This window comes from Cebus imitator, unplaced genomic scaffold, assembly GCF_001604975.1.
Source record: "Cebus imitator isolate Cc_AM_T3 unplaced genomic scaffold, Cebus_imitator-1.0 Scaffold12, whole genome shotgun sequence".
In the NCBI taxonomy this organism is placed as follows: domain Eukaryota; kingdom Metazoa; phylum Chordata; class Mammalia; order Primates; family Cebidae; genus Cebus; species Cebus imitator.
Window position 1 is genome coordinate 7,832,595 of NW_016107327.1, and position 26,746 is coordinate 7,859,340.

General features: G+C 40.6%; 1 protein-coding gene across 4 annotated transcripts in view; it reads right to left on the minus strand.

Moving 5' to 3' along the window:
* LAMA3 (laminin subunit alpha 3) overlaps window positions 1–26,746 on the minus strand; it is a 265,798-nt gene that overhangs the window by 27,997 nt on the left and 211,055 nt on the right. For all 4 annotated transcript variants that reach the window (XM_017498569.2, XM_037727996.1, XM_037727997.1 and 1 more), the window contains 18 exons: window positions 26,365–26,475; window positions 26,147–26,258; window positions 25,762–25,929; window positions 23,711–23,907; window positions 21,576–21,692; window positions 20,736–20,890; window positions 20,140–20,281; window positions 19,271–19,373; window positions 17,441–17,557; window positions 17,172–17,351; window positions 16,159–16,301; window positions 11,591–11,761; window positions 9,924–10,075; window positions 9,609–9,771; window positions 9,051–9,184; window positions 7,744–7,888; window positions 3,114–3,233; window positions 2,581–2,714 (listed from right to left, as the gene is read on the minus strand). In XM_017498569.2, the coding sequence (XP_017354058.2) occupies window positions 2,581–2,714; window positions 3,114–3,233; window positions 7,744–7,888; window positions 9,051–9,184; window positions 9,609–9,771; window positions 9,924–10,075; window positions 11,591–11,761; window positions 16,159–16,301; window positions 17,172–17,351; window positions 17,441–17,557; window positions 19,271–19,373; window positions 20,140–20,281; window positions 20,736–20,890; window positions 21,576–21,692; window positions 23,711–23,907; window positions 25,762–25,929; window positions 26,147–26,258; window positions 26,365–26,475 (2,564 nt within the window). The remainder of the gene's footprint in view (window positions 1–2,580; window positions 2,715–3,113; window positions 3,234–7,743; window positions 7,889–9,050; window positions 9,185–9,608; window positions 9,772–9,923; window positions 10,076–11,590; window positions 11,762–16,158; window positions 16,302–17,171; window positions 17,352–17,440; window positions 17,558–19,270; window positions 19,374–20,139; window positions 20,282–20,735; window positions 20,891–21,575; window positions 21,693–23,710; window positions 23,908–25,761; window positions 25,930–26,146; window positions 26,259–26,364; window positions 26,476–26,746) is intronic.

Genomic DNA, 26,746 nt, shown 5'->3' on the forward strand with positions numbered 1-26,746 from the left:
CAACCTAGGTGACAGAGTGAGACTCTGTTTCAAAAAAAGAAAGAAAATTCTGGGCTGGGTATAGTGGCTCATGCCTATAACCCTAGAACACTGGGGGTGGGAGGATCACTTGAGGCTAGGAGTTTGAGACCAGCCTGGGCAACACAGCAAGACCCCATGGCTACAAAAAATTATTTTTAAAAAGCAAATTATCTATATATATGCATCTCTATATCTATATATTTCTTTAATGGATAGAGAGGAAAAGGCAAATAAAGGTTGAATGCTGACTTAACCCAAAGTTTTGCTGAGTCAAAACTAAAACCACCCACCTCTTTTGTGGTTCTGCCCACTGCCCTTTTCTAGAAAACCTGGATGGACTGGCATCCACATTGCTCTCTAGGGGCCTTGTGTTAATAACATGCAAACACAAACCACCCACCAATGGGTTCCTTATTGCCTCAGCTGGAGAATTCCTTCTGGCTCTGGGTGGGCCCACTGGCTTCCACCACCTCAGTGACTACCTGGCCCTGAGCTTCATTTACCCTTCTCCAGACTGGCCTCCTTTTTGGAGGCCCAGGGCATTTTGTGCACCTGCTTGTGGGCATTCCACCTGGCTGTGTCTTGGGATCCCGGACTAAGCCTGTCTCAGACTTAACTCGTCACCTCACTCCTCCATTGGTGTGTTCCATCTGCCAAGGGCTCGGCCAAAAACCAGGCATCATTCTTCACTGCTTTTCCCCTTTATTCCCCAACCCAAGCCACTGTGCCGTGCTGCCCATTCGCCATCCTAAATATATTTGGCATCTGCTCCCTTTTGCTCACTGGCACAGCCATTCCTTGGGCCAGGTCACCCTCATCACTCACCTCTGTTAATACACTCAGCCTTCCGCCACTCTGCCTGCCTCTGCCCTGCACTGGAGTGACTACTGAAAACTCAAATTCGGTCATGGCCTTTCTCTGCTGAAGTCCCTCCAATGGCTCCTCACTGTGTCTTTCAAGGTACTCTGTAGTCAGGCCCCTGCTGCCTACATCAGCCCCAAGGGGCATCCGTGTCCTGCTTCCTGCTGTACTCAAGCTCTTTGCAAGTTCATGCTTTCTCTCTCCAGATTTAGAGCTTCACATACACTGACTGCTGCACCTCTTAGGTCCTAGCTGGAGGTCACTTTCCTGATGGCCCCAATTGGATTAGGTTCTCTCCTGCACTCTGTCAGCACCCTGAGCTTCCCCCTATGACACGCCTCACGTTCTCCTGTAGTGACTGTCTCTCTTCTGCTCTTCTCCAGGCTCCACCCTGCTCATTGTTGTCTTCTTGGCACCTGTCACTCTGCCTGATGCCCTCTAGGCATTCAATAAATGCTGTGTAATGAATAAGTGGTCACTCTCAAACATACTCAAAACTACTCAAGAAAGGTGACTACCTTAAATGACTTAATTTTATTCCATTTCATGGAATAAAATCAAGATTACTAACAATTTATAAGTAGCTATTCATGGCCAAATCACTATTCAATATTGATAATATTAAATATTAATATCATCTCACTGGCTCTGAATTTCTTCATTTGTAATACTCAGGGGTTACATACAATGATCTCCTAAGCTCCTTCCAGAACCTAAGGAGTAAAGAAGTTCACCCACAAGGCTCTATCAAAGTGCCCAGCTTTCCCATTTGCACTTTTGTCTTTGGAGGCAACCCTGACAACTTTAAAACAAAGATTAGTGCCTGCCTACACAGGATGGACAGATGCCCACATGTATAAGGACTCTAGAAGAAAGAATACCTTGGCATGACACCTCATAAATCACATCTAGTGTTTCTTCCAATTGATACATAAGTTAGCAAAACAGTTAACTAGCTTCAGATCTCATATAAAAGTAATCATAACCCAACCTTCTGGGAGTATCTTACTTAGTGGTGCGGCTGCACTAATCCTTCCAGGATATATTCTGTCCACACACTACCATCAGCTATCTACAAGCCTTCCAGGAGGATGCAAATGAACAAAATGTAAAAGTTATTTTTAAGTGCATTCCAAAATTGTGGGATTTTTCCCATTCAGATGAAGCTTTACTGCTTTTCATATTAAATTCATTCATGTGTTCATTCATCCAAGAAAGTTATGTACCAATTCCATGCTCCATAGCATGGAAGGAGCAGGTGATGCAGAAGTGAAGGAGACATTCTTCCATTCTCACGTTCTTCCAGAGACTTCCTAAAGGTGACAACCTCAGCTTTCACTTCCCTGGGGATGCCCATCAGGCCCTGGGATGCCCACGCTCTCCTATACAGCCTTCAAGGGCCTGGGCCTCTGTTCTGCTTGTTGCCAGCATTGTCAACCAACTATATTCTTTGCGGTCTCTCTCCTCCCGAAAATGACAATGGCGGTGACACATAGTTCCCCCACCTTCCTTCTTTCCAGGTACCAGTCTCATTATTCAGGACTTAAATCTGTTTTACTCTGTTGACTATACTGTCAATATGGCAAAGTTAACTTTTGTGTTTGTTTGTTGCTGGAATTAGAAAAGGCAGACTAGATGATTTTGGTCACAATCATAACCCCTAACAGGGGCAATCTGGTTTTTAAAAAATCTTCTTACCTTTCCCTGATTGCAATTGGAATTCCTCCCAGATAATATGTGCTGAAATCAAATACTTCACCATCAATTATAGTGTTTTGAGAGTCTACATTTATCCACATACGCTTTTGGAGTTTTCCAATTTTGATTTGAATCTGAAATAAATGAGAGGTGAATCAGCAAACCAGGGGAAATAAGAGAATCCTATTCACAGGAGTTCAGAACTATTATGCTTTTATTTATCTTCCTTCAGATTCATTTATATACCTAGTAGGAAGATGCTGAGCAGTAGAATTTTTGGATAAAAATATGATCGTAAAACATTTTAATAGAAATGTTTGCATTTAACGTTAACCACGTTTTATAGATGCTGTGTATATGTTATATGTTTCATGCCTAAGTGTGCAAATTTTAAAAGGATATATCCCTCAGTTAATATCCATAAGTTTATCTGGTAATAGAAAGGGTTTTATTTATTTATTTTGGGGCATTGACTTAATTTTAAAGGACTAGGGACATTTGACAATTCAAGTAAACAGACTCAAAGAATGTACCGAATGATCTCTCCCGTTGTTTATGATGTCTCCAACTCCTCTTTCTTTTGGTGGCTCTGAATTCAGTTTGTATCTCACCATGAGCTTTCCATCTTCTATATTTAGAGATATGAAGTGATCCTAGGGCAGGGGAACAATGCAGATTACTGGAAGACTTGGCTGAAGAGGTAGCGCACTGGAACTCAAGTTACTCTCCCAGAACCCCCTGCTCTCAGCTTCAGCTCCTGTCTTAGTGAAGAGGGATAATGGAGGGATAATGGTGCAACCAGCCACCTCACGGGATGGGATGATAGTTCAATATTGTAAGTCATGTTAAACATCATGCACAGTGACTGGCACACAGGACGGACACAATAATGCTAGCTATGATCATGATTTTGTTTTGTATGATCCATAACTGGCTTGTAAACATGGAGACTGAAAAGATACAGATCATTAATATTATTTGAAAATACGAGTGCCTTTTAGAGAGAGGTATGGTCTTATACAGACATCAGATACCTTCTACCATCTGTTTTCTGACTGATTCCTATGTCTCTGTCTCATTTGTTGGTTTATCCCCTTGTACCTTTCCTGTCAGCGTTGGGGGTTTCTTGGGGATCCCACAAAGGACTCCTTTCCTCCCCACACCACTCCCTCTGCCTTGACAATCACAGTCACCCCTGTAGCTCCAATTCAGGTGTACGCACAGGCCCCAATTGTTCTCCCCAGCCTAGATCTGTCTTCAGGGCCAGGTCTGCACATCTGATTCCCTTGTTGTTACTGCTTTGCTTGCATGACTCACAGAGACCTCAAATTCAGAATATCTCAAACAGAACATATGACCTACATGCCTCCCACAGCCTGCCAAGCCTGCCTCTCCTTTCTTTCCACCAGGTGCATGGGGTCCCTCCCTCCCAGCCTGCCCCACGCATGCACGTGTGCAGCACGTGCACACACATCACCAAGTCACAAACCTAGGAGACATTTTTTTATTTCTCACCCCTTTATCAGAACCTAGGAATCATTCTTGATCCTTTCCTCTCTCCCATCTAATCTAATCTTGTGAATTCTGCCATTCTTAATTCTCTCTCTCCATGTTATCCCACCTAGTCTCAGCCACAACGTCTTTAGCCAGACCCTACGGTAACAACCTGCTGGTCTCCCTGTGTCCCCCCGTTAAGTCCATTCCCTTCTACAGCCAGAGCAGTCTTTGAAAATGCCAGTGAGAGCCTGTGACTCTCCTTGGCTGTCAGGATGAAGCCCTGACCGCTACCAGATGCTGTGTGGCATCTGCTTCTTTCTCGGCATTGCCTCTGGCTCTCCAGCTCCGCAGAGACTGTTTCGCTGATGCTCCCTGCCCTTCCCACCTCCAGGCCTTCTTTGTACCTCTCCCTCTGCCTGGATACCCTGTCTTCCCTGTCCCCCTGTCACATTCAAATGTCTTCCCTGGTCCTCCTGATCTTGGAGGAGGCACTTCCTTTGCTCAAGTGTCTTTATGCTGTACATCCTCATTTCACACAAACTTTTCCTTGATACAACTCTTCACAACTGTGATGAAATAACCTATTAACAGCATTCTTTTCCATATTCTTCCCCTCTAGAATATAAAGTCCTGGAGGGTAGGAGCCATATCTGTCTTGGTCATTATTGCATCTCCATCATGGCGTAAAACATATACTTGAATCAGCTACTTCCCTAGTGGAAAAATAAGCTGAGCAATTTCTGACTTAGGGCTTGAAGGCTTTGCTTTTACACAGTTCCTTAATGATAAGAATGCCTCTCTTTGAAGTCCAGGGACAGAGTCCTTTTCTAAGAGGAAAATCAGTCCTTATCTGGATCCTAAACCTTCGGGAGTCCGCTTAGGTTGATCAACTCATAAACAGCAGAGTGACACCAATTTACTGAGAGTCATGAGCCATCCTACTTAAAGCAGCTCTCTTGATTGTTTCTTATGTAATGAGATTATGTAAGTTTTCTTATTATATGAGTAGTATTTCTGGTTCTTAGTCTCCAAGAACTTCAAATTACACTACAAAGACCTTGTTTTGCATAACAACTGCCTTGTCCTGAAGATGCTGGATGACTTCTCAGCTTTGTGTATCCTTCAGGTTGGTTGGGACCTTCCTAAGCCATCAGAACTGGTTCAGCCTTCGAATCTCCTGAAGGGTCCAGACCAATGCCAGAGAGGAAAGTTGGACCAGGTCAGTGTTCCCGCCCTGCAGGTAGAAGGCTCTGGTAAAATCCCAGACTCTTTATCTATCCCATGTTCTTGGACCACCAGAAAGCCTTTGGGCTCATCCACATTTCTTCAGAAATACTCCCTGTGAGAGCAACTGCAGAAGCTCCTACTCACTGGAGTGTTCCAACTTCAGGCCCACTGCAGGTATAGAGCAGCAAACATGACGCCAACTCTCCATCAACCAGCAGATGGCGCTGATGATCACTTGTAGAGTGTCACTTTGGACTTTCCAACCTAATAAATTTTAGAAGGTCCCTCAACTACTTGAAAACAGAGAAGTTTCAGTGTCTTGAGAAGGCAAACATGCTGATAGAGACATAATCCCACACAGCCTGGTAAGAGTCAGACCAAGATGGAAACAGCAGGAAGTCAGTCTAGATCTTAGAGATCCCAGGAGGCCTTCACATGTTTTGAGTCAGAATAAGCAGATTCTTAGGCAAGCAGTGGTTCTCAAAGAACAAAAGTGATAATGAGACTAGAATAGGAAAAGGGGAGATTTTGCCCACATTTTGGTGGCGCGTTCTCAAATTCCTGATTACTTGCCCTCATTAAAATGCACATTAATGGAACGGAATAGAGAGCCCAGAGATAAAGCCACACACCTACAATCATCTGATCTTTAACAAAGTCAACAAAAACAAACAATGGGGAAAGGACTCCCCATTGAATAAATGATTCTGGGATAACTGGCTAGTCATATGCAGAAGATTGAAACTGGACCCTTTCCTTTCACCATATGCAAAAATCAACTCAAGATTTATTAAAAACTTAAAATGCAGGCCAGGTGTGGTGGCTCACGCTTCTAATCCTAGCACTTTGGGAGGCCAAGGCGGGCAGATCATGAGGTCAGAAGATCTAGGCCAGCCTGGCCAACATGGTGAAACCCCATTTCTACTAAAAATACAAAAATTAGCTGGGTGTGGTGGCACGAGCCTGTAATCCCAGCTGCTTAGGAGGCTGAGACACGATAAGTATTTGAACCCGGGAGGTGGAGGTTGCAGTGAGCTGAAATCGTGCCACTGCACTCCAGCCTGAAGACAGAGCGAGACTCCGTCTCAAAAAACCAATGAAAAAAACAGCAAAAAATTGTAAATGTAAAACCTAAAACTATATATATATTAAAAAAACCCTTGAAGAAAACCTATTCTAGACATAGAAATGCCTAGAAATACCATCCTTTGCAAATATTTCATGATGAAGACCCCAAAAGCAATTGCAACAAAAACAAAAATTGACAAATAGAACCTAATTAAAGCACTCTGTACAATGAAAGAAACTATCAACAGAGTAAACTTTCAGCAGAGTAAATAGACAACCCACAGAATAGAAGAAAATATTTACAAACTATGCATATGAAAAAGGTCTAATATCCAGAATCTATATAGAGCTTGAACAATTAACAAGAAAAAACCAAACCACCCCATTAAAAACGGACAAAGGACAGACTTTTCAGAAGACATATATGCTGCCAGCAAGCATATGAAAAAATGCTCAATATCACGAATGATTAAAGGAATGCAAATCAAAACAATAAGAATCCATCTCATACCAGTCAAAAAGGCAATCATTAAAAAGTCAAAAAATGACAGATGCTGGCAAGGTTGTGGAAAAAAAGGGAATGCTTATACACTGCTGGTGGGAATGTAAATTAGTTCAACCACTGTGGAAAGCAGTCTGTCAATTTCTCAAAGAACTTAGAACTACCATTTGATCCAGCAATCCCATTATTGGGTATACACCCAAAGGAATATAAATTGTTCTACCATAAAGACAAATGCACGTGAATGTTATTTGCAGCACTATTCACCACAGCAAAGACATGGAGTCAACCTAAATGCCCATAAATGGTAAACTGGATACAGAAAATGAGGTGCATATACACCATGGAATACTACATAGCCATAAAAAAGAACAGATCATGTCATTTGCAGCAACATGGATGAAGCCAGAGGCCATAATCCTAAGAGAACAAACATAGGAACAGAAAAGCAAATACCACATGTTCTCATTTATAAGTGAGAGTTAAACATTGAGTACACATGGATGCAAAGAAGGGAACAACAGACACCGGGGCCTACTTGAGGGCAGAAGTATTTTTTAAGAACAGAAAAACTACCTATTGAGTACTAGGCTTATAACCTGGCTGATAAAATAATCTGTACACCAAACTCTGTGACATGCGATTTACCTATACAACAACCCTGCACATGTACCCCTGAAACTAAAAATGTTAAAAAAATGCACACTTCCCAGCCAACAAAGTAAAACTGGGTGGAGGGAAAGGATGCAGGTAACATTTGCACGTTTTTTTTCCAGATCTGATGGGTTGTTTGTAACAACCCAGTTATCTCCAAAGTGCTAAACGGAATGAATATATTTGGTTGTATCTGGTTACTTGTTATAGATTACCTGGTTTTCTGCGAAGAATAGCAAGCCTCTATCCACGGTGGTCTGAATTGTCTGTCCAAAGGTTGGGATGGGAGCATGTGGTTGAGTTGGAACTCGAGCATAGCCTGTACCTTCAAAATAATTTTTGTCTGACTCTTCCTTCCTCCTGTCAACATTAATCATCATAAGTTAGAATACAGCAATAAAGGATTACCATGTCAGTGTGCTTATTAATACGACATGCTGCCATCTGAAAAATGGAGCAAAGGAAATGCGATCTAGTTGTCATAATTTTGTTAAAGCAGAGGAGGCATCTTTAAAATGTTAAAGCAGCCAGCTTTTTCTCTTGGATGTGCTCTCATATCCTATCACGTCTTAGCTCGACAATCACGTCCTAGCTCGACAAAGATGAGTAAGAGTCCCTTTTGGAAATGTCTGCTTAGGAAGATGTGGTCTACCAGCTGAAGATCTTGAAATGTTAAAGATTATTAACTTGCCATGTAATTCTATTCTCATTAAAAAATATTCAGTCTACCTCATATTAGAATATACCATGTCCTATAACTGTAGGGAAGGTTAGGAGTTCAAGGCAGCAATTTTCAAAAAGATTGAGGTAGAATAGTGCCAACGAAGTAATGGAACATTTTGTGAATCACTTTAAAAAAAATTTACAGTAAATATATAATTTTGTGCCTAAATCTGGTACCATTTTTTTTCCTTTTATTTTTAATTTTTTTGAGACAGAGTCTTGCTCTGTAACCCAGGCTGGCAGGCTGGAGTGCAGTGGCATGATCTTGTCTCACTGCAACCTTGACCTCGAGAGTTCAAGTGATTCCTGTGCCTTAGCCTCCCAAGAGGCTGGGCTACATGCGCCATCACACCCAGCTAATTTTTGTATTTTTAGTAGAGACGGATTTTTGCCATGTTGGCCAGGCCGGTCTCAAACTCCTGGCCTCAAGTGATCTGCTTGCCTTGGCCTTCCAAAGTGCTGGGATTACAGGCAAGAGCCACTAAATCAGGCCTATAAAACAGGTACCATCTAATATTAAATATTTTGTGGTAGGAGGCACAACATTTTTCATAAAGACTTTTTTTAAGTGAGAAAACTCTATCAATCTAGCATTTTGTACGAATTAGGAAGAGACTACCATAATTAGATTTTAGGGCTGGACCGCCGGTGTTGCATGCACACATACTTGAAGAACCACTGGCCCAAGCAACTAGCAACATCAATAGCACCTCACTGGCCCATCCTTTATTACATGTAAAAGTATTGCAAGTTATCAAAACTCCAGTTACAGAGTTTCTGGTTTCTATGTTGTATTTACCTTCTACAAGGTTCCACTTCAGTTGTGTTGAGATTGAACGTTTTTTTGAAGTTGTACAAGCTTAGAACATTTTCATTGAGGTCATCTAATTCAATACAACCTTTGTATGGAGGGAAATTTAGTCGACTAGGAAGCTGAAAATGAAATAAAATATCTTCCACCAATTGAACAAAGGACAGTAGTCAAAATAGTATAAATTTATCACTTTTGACAGTCACTATAAGTGTTAATTAAGAATATGAACCCTGGAGCAAGATGCCCTAGCTTTGCTATTTACTAACTGTATGACTATAGGAAAGTTATTACACCTCTCTGTCTGTTTCCTCATCTGCTAAATGAGAATGATCATGATGCTTATTTAAATTAACACACTTAAACTTAGAACAGTGCACAGAGGGAGTATTCAATAAGTGTTAGCTATTATCGCTAGAATGTGCTGTAAGAATGCACAGTTAAATCCATTTTATTTGTAATTAATAATTAAAAGAGACATGAGGTCATCATGATCCCAAATTAAAATTTAAATACTTCATTCAGTGAAATAACATTTACACTTACTTTAAAATCAGGTGGGTAACCTCCAACATAAAATACAACATTTTCAGGATCCAAATTAAGGAGTGTATTACTATTTCTACCATCCATGTCATAGACTCCGGGTGCTTCTGGTTTACTGGATGTGGCGCCTTTGGTGTAATTAAGCCTTGCAAACTGATAAATTCTGTTTAAAATGAATTTGGATAATAAAGTTATATAAAAAAATAAAGAATTCAAAGCCAAGACACTAAAAATGGTGTTCAGCAACATGTATACATGGAAGTTTGGTGAGCACAGGTCAGGTTCACAAAGAGCAACAGTCAATCAGCCTTGTACCTCTGAAATTTCACCCGATCCATAACTGCCTCCTGAGTCTCGCTCTCAGTCAAGATCTGGTCCACGTGGAGTTCAGCCTCGCGGTTCCCCAGGTTGTAGACACAGGTAAGCTGGCCATCCACAACTGCCATACCGATGTAGTCCCGGGAGGCCTGGAGAGAGAAGGGCCACCTCAGAACACTTCACACTGTGGTTTCTCAATTTCCCATCTCAAGAGGATGAGGATGCATTTCAAATAACTAACAGTTGTAGGCAATAAGCCTTGAGCAGACAGAATAAACAAAGTGCAACCTTTTATAGAATAATACAGAGCACTGAGTTAATAATGCGAGAGCTGTCTCTGCTCATGTTATAGTACCCTCATTTATTCATTCCTCCATTCGCTCAAGCTACAAATACGTGCCAAGCAGCTACCATACAGAGGGCCCAGATATGGACTCAGGCATCCATCAGATTTTAGTCTGGTAAGGGAGATAAGCCATTTTGCTTCTCCCAGTACCACACAGCATCCTCCGAACATTTTGTGCATGTCTCTGTTGTCACGCCTCTATGTTATCATGATCAGTTACATATGCATCTTTCTTCCCTGATAGAATGTGAGCACCTTAAGGTAGAAACAAAATGTTTTAAAATCGTGGCAAAATATTCATAGAACTTGCCATTTTAACCATGTTAAGTGTGCATTGGCATTAAGCACATTCAAGAAATAAATTTTGGTTTATCACAAAGCCAGAATGTGACACATAGTAGGTATCTGGTATACATTTGTTGAAGGAATAAAGCAATGTGCATTTTATCACAAAACAAAGCAAAACATCATGACATAAGAAAACTGCAAATAAAATGCCAACCTCTTGAAGTGGGAAGAGTAATTAGCAATAGTGTTGATTTTAGGAATCTTTAAATACAATTTCCCAACTGGGCAGAATTTTTGAGAACTGTATTTCAAGTGTTTCTCTTCCAACAACGGAATCCTAACCCAGTGAATGATTAGCTTTTCCTCTGATACTAGTCAAAGAAATGTATTTTAAAAGGAGGGATTAAAAGCTAAAACCAACCATTCAAAATGGCTGTAAGGGTAGTGAATTTACACTAAGTAGTAAATGAATTTACACTGATAAAGAGATGGGGCAACTGCTTTTCTTATCATTTAGGCAGGAGGGAGAGGCTTCATTCCACTCCAGTCCTCACCCATGATCTCCCCACCCCACAGGCTTGAGGAAGGGTCTGTGGCTGGGTGGTCTGAGGAAAAGAACAAGGTCAATTCTGTGAGGAGGAGATACTGTCAATTTCCATGAAGCCTTGATATTGATCCCTGGTAGTGTGGTGTCAATCATATAAATTGGTAGTACGGAGGGGTGCCAATCATCCGCCCCTGGGGCTTATGTTTTTTACATGTACACACACGTGCCCATGTGCTGGGCCTATTGGGTAAGACCTCTTAATCCTCCAGAAATCAACAATCCAGGATGCATGGGAAGTGCCTCGAGAGCACTGCCACAGTGGGGAGTTGAGCAGGGAGGAAGCTGGCAGGATTTGTTGATGTCTCAGTAGGATTTCCACCTGCTGTGCTAATGGCAATGACACAGCTGTGCCATACATCTTAAAAGCACAAATCTCGAAAAATATTGTTTTAAAAGCAAGGGAGATGTCCAAGCAATACTTACATCTTTATTTCCAAGGTACATCACAAACATATTCTCAGTACCCCCATTTTCTCTTGAGTTGGGCCTTTGGAGAAACAAGGACAGAGATGTGTATCCTTTCAAATCTTCCAGGTCATTTGGCAGTCGGACTTCGACTCCAGATTTACCATTGAACCTCATGGGGACAGCAACCTGTGAGGAGTAAGTTACATGGTGTCAAACACCGTCCTGTGAAGAAAGTAGGTGCACTCAGAGAGCTAGTTTGTGACTCTTGGCCATGTGTCAGCCTTTCTAGTTGTTATGATAAGGAGCAAGAAAACATGAATATCTCCAAGCCCTGGATCAAAATCTCCAAAATGAGACTATAAACTCATGAAGCAGCTTCAGGAGCTGCGTCATAAGGCGTTTGTGTTTTTTATTAGTCAGGGATATTTGAGCAGTGCACTTAGTCCTCTGTGCCAGCAATAATAACAATGATAATGACAATAATACAAATTACAACCCTACAAGGTTTTTGTGCAGATGAACTAACGTCTATGGAAGAAGCACTTGGCATGATGCCTGGCATACAATCAGACATGTAATACATTAAAACTATATTTTGGCTAGGCGCGGTGGCTCATGCCTGTAATCCCAGCACTTTGGAAGGCCAAGGTGAGCAGATCACGAGGTCAAGAGATCGAGACCATCCTCATCAACATGGTGAAACCCCGTCTCTACTAAAAATACAAAAATTAGCTGGGCGTTGTGGTGTGCACCTGTAGACCCAGCTACTCAGGAAGCTAAGGCAGGAGAATTGTTTGAACCCGGGAGGCAGAGGTTGTAGTGAGCCGAGATGGCACCACTGCACTCCAGCCTGGCTACAGAGAGAGAGTCCGTCTCAAACAAACTATATTTTAAGCCAGGTGCAGTAGCTCACACCTGTAATCCCAGCACTTTGGGAGGCTGAGGTGGGAGGATCGCTTGAGCTCAGGAGTTTGAGGCCGGCCTGAACAACATGGTGAGACCTCATCTCTACTAAAAAACAAAAAAAGAAAAAAAGAGAAAAAGCCAGGTGTAGTGTCATATGCCTGTAGTCCCAACTACTCAGGAGGCTGAGATGTGAGGCTCGCTTCAGCCCAGGAGTTCCAGGCTGCAGTGAGCCATGATCACACCACTGGACTCCAGTCTAGACTAGGGAACACAGCAAGACCTTGTCATATATATAGGAATATATATACATATTTTAGGTACATATATATTTGCATATTAAGTATATAAAATATATTTACTTAAGTATATATTTATATATAATTTACATATAATTATATATGCATTTATTATATATTAAATATATAAGTTATATTTAATAGATTAAAATGAAATATTATAATTTTATAAATTTAATTTATTAAAATAAATATATAATTATATATACATTATATGCAATATATAATTTGCATATATTTAATATATAAAAGCCTACATAATATATAATTATATAATACTACATATGCATAAAATATATGATTATAATATATAGTTAAATATCAGCATATATAAAATATATATTTATATATAGAAAAATATTTTAAATGCACTTTTAAAGGAACTGCTTCCTTAGATATATTACATGTTACAGTTTCATTTATTATAGGCATTCAGTCCTGAAAAATGAGTGAGTGCACTAAGGCTCTCTAAAATAGTGCTTCTTAAGCTCTCTGTGGCGAAGGACCATTTTTTCTTTCTAATATGCCATGGACAAATACTTCCATAAAACATATTCAAATTTAAATTACTAGAAAAATAAAAAAGATGGTAGACAAAATACAAGCCCACTGATTACATGCTTGCATATTGAGGCAATTCAAATTATTCAAAGCTTCCGAACATTTACTCTCAACATTATACTTACATATAATGGACCAGTAAGAAAGGTTCTATGACTAGCGCTGGTGTGTGGGCCAAGAAGATAAATATTTCCTAACTATCGAAAGAATAATACAAAAGAATAAGATTTACATCTAGTCTGTATTTTCTCTATCAAGCGTTTAAATATTTATCGAGGATCTTGTATATGTAAGGCATTACATCAGGCGACTTGGCGATGGGGTCCCACATTTACGGGCTCATTTCATGTCTCTCTCTCCTACTCACCCCCTGTCCTTCAGAACTACGTCTCTCAGTCTCTGCCTGGCATTCCCTTTTGCCTTTGTCACCTGGCAAATTCCTACTCATTCTTTATTTTTTTTTAGTTAAGATATTTCTTTTTTTTTTTTTTTTTGAGATGGAGTTTCGCTCTTGTTACCCAAGCTGGAGTGCAATGGTGCAATCTCAGCTCACCGCAACCTCCACCTCCTGGGTTCAAGCAATTCTCCTGCCTCAGCCTCCCGAGTAGCTGGGACTACAGGCTACGCCACCATGCCCAGCTAATTTTTGTAGGGTTTCATCATGTTGACCAGGATGGTCTCGATCTCTTGACCTCTTGATCCACCCGCCTCGGCCTCCCAAAGTGCTGGGATTACAGGCATGAGCCACTGTACCTTCTTGTATTTAAGCATGATACTTCTTGTATTTAAGAAAAGGCATGGAGAATATGCCTGTATGTGCATCACCATGAAATGGAACATGACTGTCAGAATTGGCGCCCGTCCCCCTCTCCCTTCTCCCTTCTCAGAGGTCACCACTGCTCTGGATCTGGATTCCCATGCAAATTTTCATGCATGTTTTAATAATTTTTAAATTAAATATCCATTTATCTAGAAACTGTAATTAGTCCTATTTTCATGTTTGAAATATTTTTATATAAATGGTATCCATCTGTACACATTTATCTACAACTTGCTTTCTTTGCTGGGCACTATGTATGTGTTTAGAGTTATTCACGGTGATACACACAGCTCCAGTTCATTCAGGTTTACTGTTGTAAACATGGCTTTTTTAAAAAAAAAATTTTGGTGTGATTATAAACCAGTTGCAATGAACATTCTTATCCATGTCTATTAGTGCTACTTATTAGTGCTATTCTGAGCCTCTCCAGGTAGAACTGGGGTTTTCAAAGATGCACATAACACATCTCTATCCAGCTTGTTAGCACAGTCTAAGAAACCACCTGCAGTGGCTGGAGAGCAGCCTGAGTTCAGAACTGACTTAATAATTTCTGTGTCCCAGGGAGGGGAGCACTACACAATGGGGTCTGTTGGGGGGAAATGGGGGAGGGACAGTGGGAGGTGGGGAGTTGGGGAGAGATAGCATGGGGAGAAATGCCAGATATAGGTGAAGGGGAGGAAGGCAGCAAATCATACTGCCATGTGTGTACCTATGCAACAATCTTGCATGTTCTTCACATGTACCCCCAAACCTAAAATGCAATAAAATAAATAAATAAATAATAATAATAATAATAATTTCTGTGTCCTCAGCACCTAAAGAAGTGCCAGTGACAACCAGGCATTGCACCTACTTATTGCTTTTTATTTTATATTTTTCCAATAACATGGTACCTACTATTTGCCAGGCACTGTTCCACATTAGCTCATTCAACCACAACAATCTCATAAGGTTGATACTATTATTTTCTATGCTCTATAGATGAAGAAACTGAGGCACAGAGAGGTAAAAGGACAGGGCCCAGGTCTCACAGCTCATCAAAGGCAGAGCAAGAACTGAAACCAAGGCAGTCTGGCTCGGTTAAACAACTGTTAACCACTGTGCTATAAGACACTTCAAATTTTTGTTGGATAAATCAGTAAATGAACACAGAAGGGCAAAAGCTAGCATGCATTATTATTCATTTGCTTTTTATGAAGCGTGTATGGGTATGAAGAGGGTCCTTTCTTCCAAACTTTGCCTTATGCTCTTTGCTTTCCTGTTCAAGGTTTTATGTTGGGAATACTGTGCTTTCTTAGAAGAAAGGGCAGGCTCTGAGGCTCAAAGGAAGTAACACTGAGCCTGGCTATTGGGCATGATGCCTCCAGGGCAGTGACATTCTGAGTAGGCTCTCCAACCCACTCTCTCCCAAACTCTCCCATAGGGCTGTCTAGGAGCTACTGGAAAATACAAGAAATTTTATTTACATTTTAGGACAAAATAAATCTTAAGAGACGAGTGTCAGTAATTCAAGCAAATAATGTCAGGTTAAAACAAGAAAGGCTGGGGAATCAGTATTCCAATGACAGAAGACTGCTATCATTTCAAATCCTCCATCCTCAGCAAAGATGAATTCTATAGCTTTCAAGTTACAATAGGAGGGTAGGTCCTGTGCGGTAGTATCACACTGGCACATTCCCACCACAGAACCCTCACTTGAATGTACAATTGCAGTTTACAAACTGGGACCTGGAAGAAATTTCTCCATTCTGCCTGAATAAACTCAATGCAGGGAAGCTGCTTCAGGATCCTGATACGCCAGATAATTTAAGGGATGAAGATCATGTATACTTTTAAAGGATGACAGGAGGAAATCAATCTTTAGATTTCAAGCAAGCAAAGAATTACAGAAAGAAAGACAACCAATTCTTGAGTAAATAAGTGTTTTTTTCTTTCTTGATGAATGTGATAACTCATCGAAGAACTAGCCTTGGCCACTGACCACGTGGGGACACACCCACCTTACTGGCAGCATCTCTGGCCTGCTGAATTAGTTCTCGTATTCTGTCCATGTTGTCAGAGATGTTTCCCAAGGGCAACAGCTGTTGGTTGATACTTTCAATCTTGTGCCAAAGATCAGGTAGTTTGTTGGTTAACTTATTCACTGTTGGTGAGATTAGAAAACAGAAAAGTAAAACTGTGCATTAGGAAAAGGTTAACTACAAATGTTCTTACTGACAGTATTTGTCAAGTGGCATGTTTGGTCCCCAGATGTTGACTAGGATGGGTCATAATCAGTTACAGTATTTCCCCCCTTACCCATGGGTTCACTTCTCAAGGTTTCAAGTACTTGCTGTCAACCATGGTCCAAAAATATTAAAGAGACAAATTCCAGAAATAAGCAATTCCTAAGTTTTGAATTGTGTGCTATGTGGAGTAGCATGATGAAATCTCATATGGCCCCACCCATGTGAATCTTCCCTTTTTCCAGCATATCCTTGCTGTCTACCCTACCCACCCATTTGTCACTTCGTAGCTGTCTGGGTTATCAGACCAAAAAAAACATAGCACATATAGGGTTCGGTACTGTCTGTGGTTTCATGCATCCACTAGGGGTCTTGGAATACATCCTCTAAGGATAAGGAGAAACTACTGTATATGGTGAATTGTATTCTGCAATCTTGGTATCAAGTCCTTCTCTTTGACCACTACAGAAAAAAAAAAAATCTTTGTTTTCTGATTCTTAATATCAATCATAATTCAATGCTTCAGGGTTTAAGAACCTATATTTCCACTTTGTAAAAAAGAAAACAAATAGCATTTTCAATGTATTTTCTAAAAATTAAAAATCCCATCTGGTCCTTCTAACTGGTAGAATATCTGCACTCTTTCAACATATCATATATCATGTGGAACTGTTTTCTAATGTTTTAGTTTCTGAGATCAGAGTTTGCCAGGGAAGAACAGAAATGGACCAAAACACATAACAATGGAGAAAATGGCTAAAGTATCCTGGCCAAAGAATGCCCGATACCTGAGTTATCTGCATCAGTCAGAGCCTTTTCGAAGTCTTCGTTCTGTGTGCTCCCATAGGTGTCCTTAATTCTCTCCACATCTGTCTGAATGGGGTTGAGCCCATCCAGAACCTCATCTGTGATGTCACTGGCCTTTCTGACCATGCTCTTTGCAATACTGATCATAGCATCAGTATCACCTAAGTCACACAAAAATAGGGAGGTATAAGTATCTAAAACGTTCAACAAAAGAAGCCAACCAAGTACAGTGGGTTAAGAAGATGCCAACCTCTCTGTATCCCATGAAGACCATCTCGGAGACTTGTGAGATTGGTGTCTATCACTTCTTTCTGAGCTGTCACAACGTTCAGGGTTTGCTGTAGGTTGCTGAGAGCTGGACTAACTTCTAAAATAAAATAATTATCAAGAGGCAATTATTTTGTGCATTTTGATCCTCCATTGGTATTTGTGGCCCCTGAAGCAGCCAATGTCTGCACAGCATTGAGTAGACTTGCTTCTCAGGGGTCATCTCAGACATGCCCACTGCATGTGCCTAGACCCACAGCTCTGGGATCCTCCAGTTACAGAGGTCAGCAGCAAATCAGAACCTTGTGGTAACGCCTTGGAAATACACAGGAAGAGAGAGAGGCTGAATAATTTAGGGAGGGCTAAACTTCTAATCTGCTTAGAGTAAGAGTCTCTGTTTAGTAAAAGATGTAACTGCCTTATCCACTACTATGTCCTAGCACACAGTGTAGTGTCTGGCACTAGTTGAGGCTTAATATTAGCACATGTTTGTTGAGTGAATGAATATATGAGTGAACGGATGAGTGGCAGAAAGGATCCTCTTCTATCAGAGGACAAGAAAGGAGTGTTGTTGAAAGAGCTTCATCCAGGTAATACAGATACAAAGTGGGCACTGTTTCTGTTAATTTCCAAAGTGACGTATTTTTTAAATTCCATGAAAGAAAGGTAGCTACTAGACATTCCTAGCTGATAATTTTGCCATCCTTGGGTCATTGAAAATGGCCACCAAATACTTTAAGACTATCTTGATGAGTTATGGCTTCAATTAGGATTCCAAGACTGGTTTACATAGCAACCAACATAGTTAGCACCCTAACCCTACTTATCACACCGAGCCTCCCCTGAAGCTCACATTTTGTAGAGCAACAGACGTCATACCAGGAAATCTGAATTTGTATTTTTAGTTGAGACAGGTGAAACTCTGTCTCTACTAAATACACAAAAACTAGCCAGGCATGGTGGTGTGCCCCTGTAGTCCCAGTTACTCAGGAAACTGAGGCAGAAGAATTGCTTGAACCCAGGAGGTAGAGGTTGCAGTGAGCTGAGACTGTGCCACTGCACTCCAGCCTGGGTGACAAAGCAAGACTCCATCTCAAACAAAAACAAAACAAACAAACAAAAAATTTTAAAGCAATTATCCTAATGACCCCAAACCAATGATCTTGATATGTGGGTTGTCAATACCATGATCACATGTGGATTAAATTAAAATAGCCTCCCTACCAAGGCCAGACCCAAATAGGCCTAGCACTCAAAGATTTATTTATAAGGCTCTAGTTAATTTTGTATATGAAGGATGGGGGATATTTACAATATCGGGTGGACACATAAAATTGATAAATAAACCATGAATTTAAAAAATATTATCTGGGCCCAGCATGGTGGCTCATACTTGTAATCCCAGCATTTTGGGAAGCTGAGACAGGAGGATCCTGTGAGGACAGGAGTTTGAGACCAGCCTGGGCAACATAGCAAGACCTTGCCTCCACAAAAATACAAAAATTAGCTAGGCATGATGGTGCATGCCTGTAATCTCAGTTACTTGGGAGGCTGAGGTGGGAGGATCGCTTAAGCCCAGGAGTTCAAAGCTATAGTGAGCTATGATTGTGCCACTGCACTCCAGCTTGGGTAACAGAATGAGACTCCATCTCTATTACAAATAATAATAGTTACAAAATTAAACAAATAAAAGGTATCATCTGCATTGACACTGAGATTCAAAAACAGCATTTGCTTCTAGGGCTGCTCCACCTGGTCCCCAAGGTCATTTAAAGCTCCTGCCTATCCCTGCCGCTGACCACTCCCCCGATACCTTGCTGTAGCTTCTTCTGTGTTATCTTGGCTTCGTTTAACAGTTTATCACTGTTGGAACTCAGGGTTTTAGCTCTTCTTGGCAGATCTTCCTTTATCACTATCTGAAAGCAAAGCATTTAATAGCTATATGTTAGGAAATATGATATCAGATTTCTATCCTAGTCTGAAGCCCTTAATTTTAAGGATGAAGTTAAAGGGGGAAAGGAGTTAGAACTAGATTGTTCCCTAAAAGATACAGTTAGGGTTCCAGGTAGCCCTAACACCTATGTGGCTTATGTGGCTTGGGGAGGTGGGCCTATCTCTGGGGGCATGCTGACAAATTATGTGACACGGTTTAGCGGCTCACTGTCATTCGTACAAAACCCCCTACAATAACAGAAGAGAGAACTTAATTGTTTTCAGGCTTTCAAGCTTTGGGACAGAAAAGTCTTCACTCATTCAAGAAGGCCTGTCCCCCTGAACTCTGATATTTAATGTTTTGCTCTTTATTTTCAGATATGGGAAATATCATATGGTGCATATGAGATCCCACAGGACTCCACAGACACACTGAGATGTAAGACCAAATGACCTGATGAAAATGCTGATCAAGTTGTTTGCAAAAGTGTCTCTTTTTGGTTAACAATCACAGCATAAAAGTATACCTGGTAAGATGTGGATATAATATTCGTTCAGGCTGAAAACTGATGATCAGTGTAATTCCTATTTGGTTTTACTCATAGTTTTAAAACTGTGCTACAGACATGAAATAGTCAAATATAGAAATTACCCATATCTAGAGCACGTTCTAGGAGCCCACAGAAAGAAAATATAAAAATGAGCCATCTCCACAGCGAATATAGAGAAGCTGCTGGTACAGGTGCCCACCTGGAGGGCAGACTCGGATGCACTGGCGGCCCTGTTGGCCGCGTCCTCAGCCGCTTTGATGGCGTTGAGGATGTTCTCATAGGCGGTGGCGGCCTCCACGGCGCAGCGCACCAGCTCATCCCCACTGGTGTTTCTCTTGATCCTGGAAGACAGGGTGGGTTAGGCACCCCCCACAGCCTTCCTCTACCAGCAGCTGACGTCCCCCAAACCTTCCTATTTCTTCTTTTTCTTTCTTTTTTTGTTTTCTTTCAGATATGGAAAAATACAAAATAAAGAGATGGCAGAATCTCTTTGTTGCCCGGGTTTGACTGCAGTGGTGCCATCAACTTGAGCCCAGCCCTTTCCCATTTCGTTTGCCAAGTGGAGACCTGAGGTGACGGCCTCTGTAGCTGTGCCCAAAGGACATGACCAGGAATTAGTGCCCTCATTGCTGCTCTGCTTCTGACTTGAGCCTGGGGCATTGGCCTTGACCCCATCCTCTGCCCTCCTCCAGGTTCTGGAGACCCAGCCACCCCATGGGAGGTCCTCGCTTGTCTCAGGACAAGCTGCTGTGCTTAGCCCACGTGCCCCTCAGGTCTCCTGGGCCATGCACTTACTCCTCCAGCTGCTTTGCCAGCTCTTGTAAGGATTGCGCGTGCTTTTCTGCCTTCTCCACAAGGGATGTTTTACCAGCAGATCTGGAAAGTTCTCCCACTTTGTCACTTAGTTCCTGTCTTGCTTCATTTAAACTGGCAGCTAATTTTTCATATTCCTATTTTTTCCAAGTAAACAAAGATAGTATAAATTCAAGAAAGAATGTTTGAGAAGATGCTGATTTCTCAAACTCTATCATAAATGATGTGGGGGCAACAATGAGACGTTATATTTTCTAAGTCTATTTACCACAGCTGTTAATCCTTGATCACTTCAGACAGTAGCAGTGGGAGCATTTTCCCAAGGCTTACCATTATCTCGAACATTCTCATTACGGTGAGAAACCCTTTAGTAACCTTTACAAAAGCACAATGTTGTCATCAATATACAGTTATAGTAAACCAAAGGACTTTTTTATAATTTAGAAATAGTTATTATAAAAGGTACTTTCAAAATCCCCATTGAACTGCTAAGAAATTTTTTCAGTTTTTAATCAAGTCTTAAATATCTTCTGTTAATAAAGGTATGTTTGATATTTTAAAAATAGCATAATAATTTTTTTGTTATCACAAAAGTGATTTGTTCCTTGCAGACAAACTAGTTATTACATATCAACATAAGAAGACAAGTCATTAATACTTCGTTTGCAAGGGAGAACTATTGTTAACATTTCAGTATATTTTCTTCCATCCAAGAGAATATACTTTGATAAAACAAAAAAGTAGGTCAGCTCATTTCACTGTTTTCTTGCAATATAATTAAAATGTTTTTAGATTTTTCTAGAGAACAACGGTTTCCTCTACCTTCTGGCTTTTCTCCATCAGCTGCAGTGCAATGTTGGTTTGCAACAAAGATGAGTCTGCAGTGGCCAGATACTTGGTGAAATCATTCTGCAGGGAATTTATTTCTTTCATTTGTCTCTGGAGAAAATTAAAAAAAAAAAAATCTGCTACAGCTCCATGATATATTCTCAGAAGGCATAGACAAATTATGGGACAACATCATATAAGTAATTTCAAAGTCAGAATGCTTTTCTGAACCTAACCATTGTCTAGGCAATTACAAAGTGATAGGAAATCTGTTCTTTTTGTAGTAGAGGTATATTATCATAGTTTCCTTAAATGAGATGCCAATGAAACAATTGCTATCACTGCTGAAGAAGGTTTCTACAGTGGGGGTCAACTTGCCCTATGAGATGGGTATATTATCAAAATCTGGCTTGCGGAACAGACCAAAAGATTTTAGGTAAGTAAACCATCATCGACCATCAGCCAGTACCACTGAGAACACAGTAGGCACTTGACTGAGGGGTTACACAGAACCTGAAGAGGCCAGGCTGGAAGACTGCCAGAGTTCAGAGGCCTGTGAAAGTTAGGTCCTGCTCCCTTCCCTTGGCATAATCAGTGACTTCACACAGACATGGTACCATCCAAAGAGACTTTGGGAGCTAAGCATGGGGTCATCCGCTACGTCTCAGCCTCTCAAAGTGCTGGGATTACAGGTGTGAATCGCCGTACTTGGCCTTATAGTTAGTATTTTTAATAGTGAGCACTGTATGCTAAAACAATAAGGCCGGGGCAGTGGTTCATGCCTGTAATCCTAACACTTTGAGAGGCCGTGGCAAGAGGATTGCTTGGGCCCAGGAGATATCATTTATTTTCATTTACCAACTTCCTCCTGTTTTGGGGTCTGCTCTGTATTATTCAACTTTGATTTTACTGTCATTTTATAACTTATATAACCTTCATATTTTTGTTGTTTTTATTTATTTATTTATTGAGACAGGTCTCATTCTGCTGTCCAGGCTAAAGTGCAGTGGCTTGATCATGGCTCCCTGCAGCCCTGTCCCCCACCTACCAGTGTGTTCAAGCAATCCCCCCCACCTCAGCCTCCAGAGTAGCCGGGACTACAGGCGCATGCCACCATGCCCAGCTAATTTTTAAAAAAAATTTTGTAGAGATGGGGTCTCACTGCATTGCCCAGGCTGGTCTGAAATTCCTGGGCCCAAGCAATCCTCTTGTCTCAGCCTCTCAAAGTGTTAGGATTACAGGTACGAGCCACTGCACCTGACCTTATTGTTTTAGCATACAATGTTCACTATGAAAAATATGAACTATAAGGCCGGGTGCAGTGGCTCATGCCTACAATCCCAGCACTTGGGAGGCTGAGGCAGGTGGATCACCTGAGGTCAGGAGTTTGAGACTAGCCTGGCCAACATGGTGCAACCCCATCTTTACTAAAAATACAAAAATTAGCCAGGTATGGTGGTGCCAAAAAAAAGAATATATATATATATATATATATATACACACACACACACACACACACACACATACACACACACACACACACACACATATGAAATACATATATATTTATTTTATGCATATATAAAATATATATACAAAATATATATATACAAAATATATATACAAAAAAAAATACATGAACTATAAAATCCAGAGTTCTAAATTCTGTCATTGCAGCTTCTGTATGTGGCCTGTACTTTAACTTATTTCCTATAAAGCAGATAATGGCTTAAAATGTCTTTGCTAGGGTGATTATGATAATTATGTTTACGTATCTGACACAAAAAAAGAATTACTGAAAACATAATAAATCATTTGAATTAATTACAGTAATATTAATTTCTCATCTACTTGGCAATGTTATTCCTCCACTCTTTGAGCCAGAGATGCAGGTGAAGCAGTTTGCGCTGCTTTGTCTGTGGTTTAAGTTCAGAATCTTTTCTGGTAGCTGAAGAGTAGAAACGACCATGGATTTGCACTTAATGCCTCATTCTTGTCTGATCTGGGTGTGAGGTGCTATAATCAGATGTACAGACAGGTGCCTGGTTATGCCGCTTTAATAATAATAAAGATCCCTGCTCCTCTCATCCTTATTAACGAAAGTGTGCAGCTTCAAACTGTGAACTCACCTGGATGGCTCCCAAAGCTCTCTCATTTTCTTGGTTCAAGCCAGTTGCCTGCTTGGCTCGGGCAGCTGCTTCCTGCAGCGCAGCACGAAGATCACTGAGTCTGGCTTCGTATTCGTTTAAAGAAGCCCGTATACTGTCAGCAAGCCCACTGTTTTCCACCTGATGGATTTTCTGCCAGGTCTTTATCCGGTTCAGCACTGTAATACATCACTTCATGTTTTCTACTTGACAGACGGGCATATTGAAGCTGGGTTATAAAGACTACAGAGGGAGAATAAAGTTTCTACTCATGTCATGGTTTTCCTTGAACTTTGGAGGGGATGGTAAAGGAAACTCACATCGACACAGACCTGCTATGTGCACTGTACATGTTGCCTCATTTAACTTCCACTGGAAAACAATAATTATCATTCTCATGTTTTAGATAAAGAGATGGAGGCCGTAAGAAATGAGAGGACTGACCCAAGGTTACATGGCCAGTCAGGCTTAGGACTTGAACATGAGCTGGCTGCAGGGTGTACAGTGCATGCTCCTTCCACTGTGAATACTGCATACTTACAATTAAAAGCCAAGACTCATATTCAATTTGAAGAATACAAATTTAAGCAAGAAAACTGCTAGTGTCTACATTTACCACTGATATGTCATTTTAAAGAATAAATACCAGTATCTGAAAAAAGTAAGCACCAAACTAACATTTCTCAGTTTTGAGCTAATGAGGCATTTTCTCTAGTCAAACCTTTTGATGTGTTCTATTAATTTCTAGTATATCATTTTTTTGTTTTTGTAATACAAGTATGAACATCCCTTATCTAAAAAGCCAAAATCTGAAATGTTTCAAAATCTGACAATTTTGAGCAATGACATGATGCCACAAGTAGAAGATTCCATATCTGACCTCATGCGACAGGGTGCAATCAAAATGCAGTCAAAAGTTCGTTTCAGAGGCTGGGCATGGTGGCTCATGCCTGTAATCCCAGCACTTTGGGAGGCCGAGGCAGGCATATCACTTGAGGTCAGGAATCTGAGACCAGCCTGGCCAAAATGGTGAAACCCCCTCTCTACTAAAAATATAAAAATTAGCAAGGTGTGGTGGCAGGTGCCTGTAATTCCAGCTACCTGGGAGCCCGAGGCAGGAGAATAGCTTGAACTCAGGAGATGGATGGTGCAGTGAGTTGACATCACATCACTGCACTCCAGCCTGAGTGATGAAGTGAGACTCTGTCTCATACACACACACACAAGTTCATTTAATTTACAGAATTATTAAAAATATTGTATAAAATTACCTTCAAGATACGTGTATAAGATGTAAATGAAACATAAATAAATTTTATGGTTAGACTGGGGTCCCATCTCCAAGAGGTCTATGCAAATATTCCAAAAGCCAAAAAATAAAAATAAAAAATCTGAAACACTATCTGGTCCCAAGCATTTTGGAAAGGGACACTCAATCTGTAATAGTGCTAGTATCAATTTGTGATTCAAAAATTCAGTAGTGGTGAGGTGACCATTAATGATGACATAATGAGAAAACTGGAAAGAGGTGAATGAGCATCAGAAAAATGCTCAGAAAGAAAAAGAGGCAACAATATCTAACTTTTAGAAGAACCTTTTTTTTTGCATGATGGTAAACTGTTGTATCCTATGGCCTCTTGGTAACTTGGAGAAAAGGCTCTGGGTCTCCCGGGGACTACCGATTTTCACCACATGATGCTCTTAACAATAATATTTGCTGAAACCCATGAGGCCTTCCATCTTGAGATGATACCACTGCACTCCAGCCTGAGTGATGGAGTGAAACTCTGTCTCACATACACAAAAAAAGCTCATGCCCAGAATTGTTATTGTATAAAATTACCTTCAAGAGATGTGTATAAGATGTAAATGAAACATAAATAAATGTTATGTTTAGACTGGGGTCCCATCTCCAAGAGGTCTCATTAAATCTTTGCAAATATTTTTTTGCAGGGAACTCTACATTGTACTCTGCACATTTATTTCAAATCAATTAGAACGGATTGGATGCAAGAATTCGGGAGCGTCCTTACAGAGCTGAGACTCCCTTCTATCAGCTTCCGCTTCTCTCAGGTGCTTTTCAAAGTTCCGGTTCCGAAGCTCCGTCATCATGCGTTGGGCTTCGGCCCACTCTCTGGAAAAGTCATCTGAAGGCACGTTGTTTCCCTCTCCATCTGTCCCAGAGATCTGCTTCAAGAGAACTAGGAAACATCAAGTGGTTTATTAAACTGGGAATTCTGGGCTCCAGTCAGCCACTTAAAAAAAAAGGCAGAAACTTTTATGGAGGTTTTATATTAGTTTTTTAGTATCAGTATGGGATTCTTTGCATAATGTTGAAATCTTAAAGGGAATTATTTTAGTGTACAATGAAGGTTATGTAACCAAAAAAATGTAATTGGGCTTAGTAACTCTACTTACTGTGCACATTCCGGATGACGTTTTTAATCTTCACATCCAGTTCTTTTGCACTTTGGGTTGCCCTATTAACATTGTTGTATAATGTTTGTGCTTTTCTGGAATTTACTTGAGCCTATATGAAAGACAAATTGATTAGGAACAAATTAAGTTGATGAGGACAAATAAAAATACTTTGAAAACAAAAAACCTCAAAAATTAAATAGACGTTAACACATTACCTTTTCTTGCAAAGTCTCAAATTCCCGATTCAAATCACTCAGTTCTCTTTCCAGGCCTTCTAGTTTTGATCCATGATTTGAAATGGCAGAACGGTAGTTGTGCAACTGATTCTGGAAATAAAACACAAATGAATGTCACTTTACAGTATCAATTTAGACTAAGCCTTGTCAACCTGCTAAACAGGGTTAAAAATGAAGAGTCATTTGGCCAGACCATTGTCAGTTTCACACACACACAAATGTGTTTCTTTGAAATAAGTTACAAAGGAATCTGTTTTCTGACGTACATTGTGATATGGCTCTAAAATAAAGTAACAAATGTGAAGAGACAACAGCTACTTGACTGGAATTAATTACCTAACCTTGTAGAAATGAGGGCGAT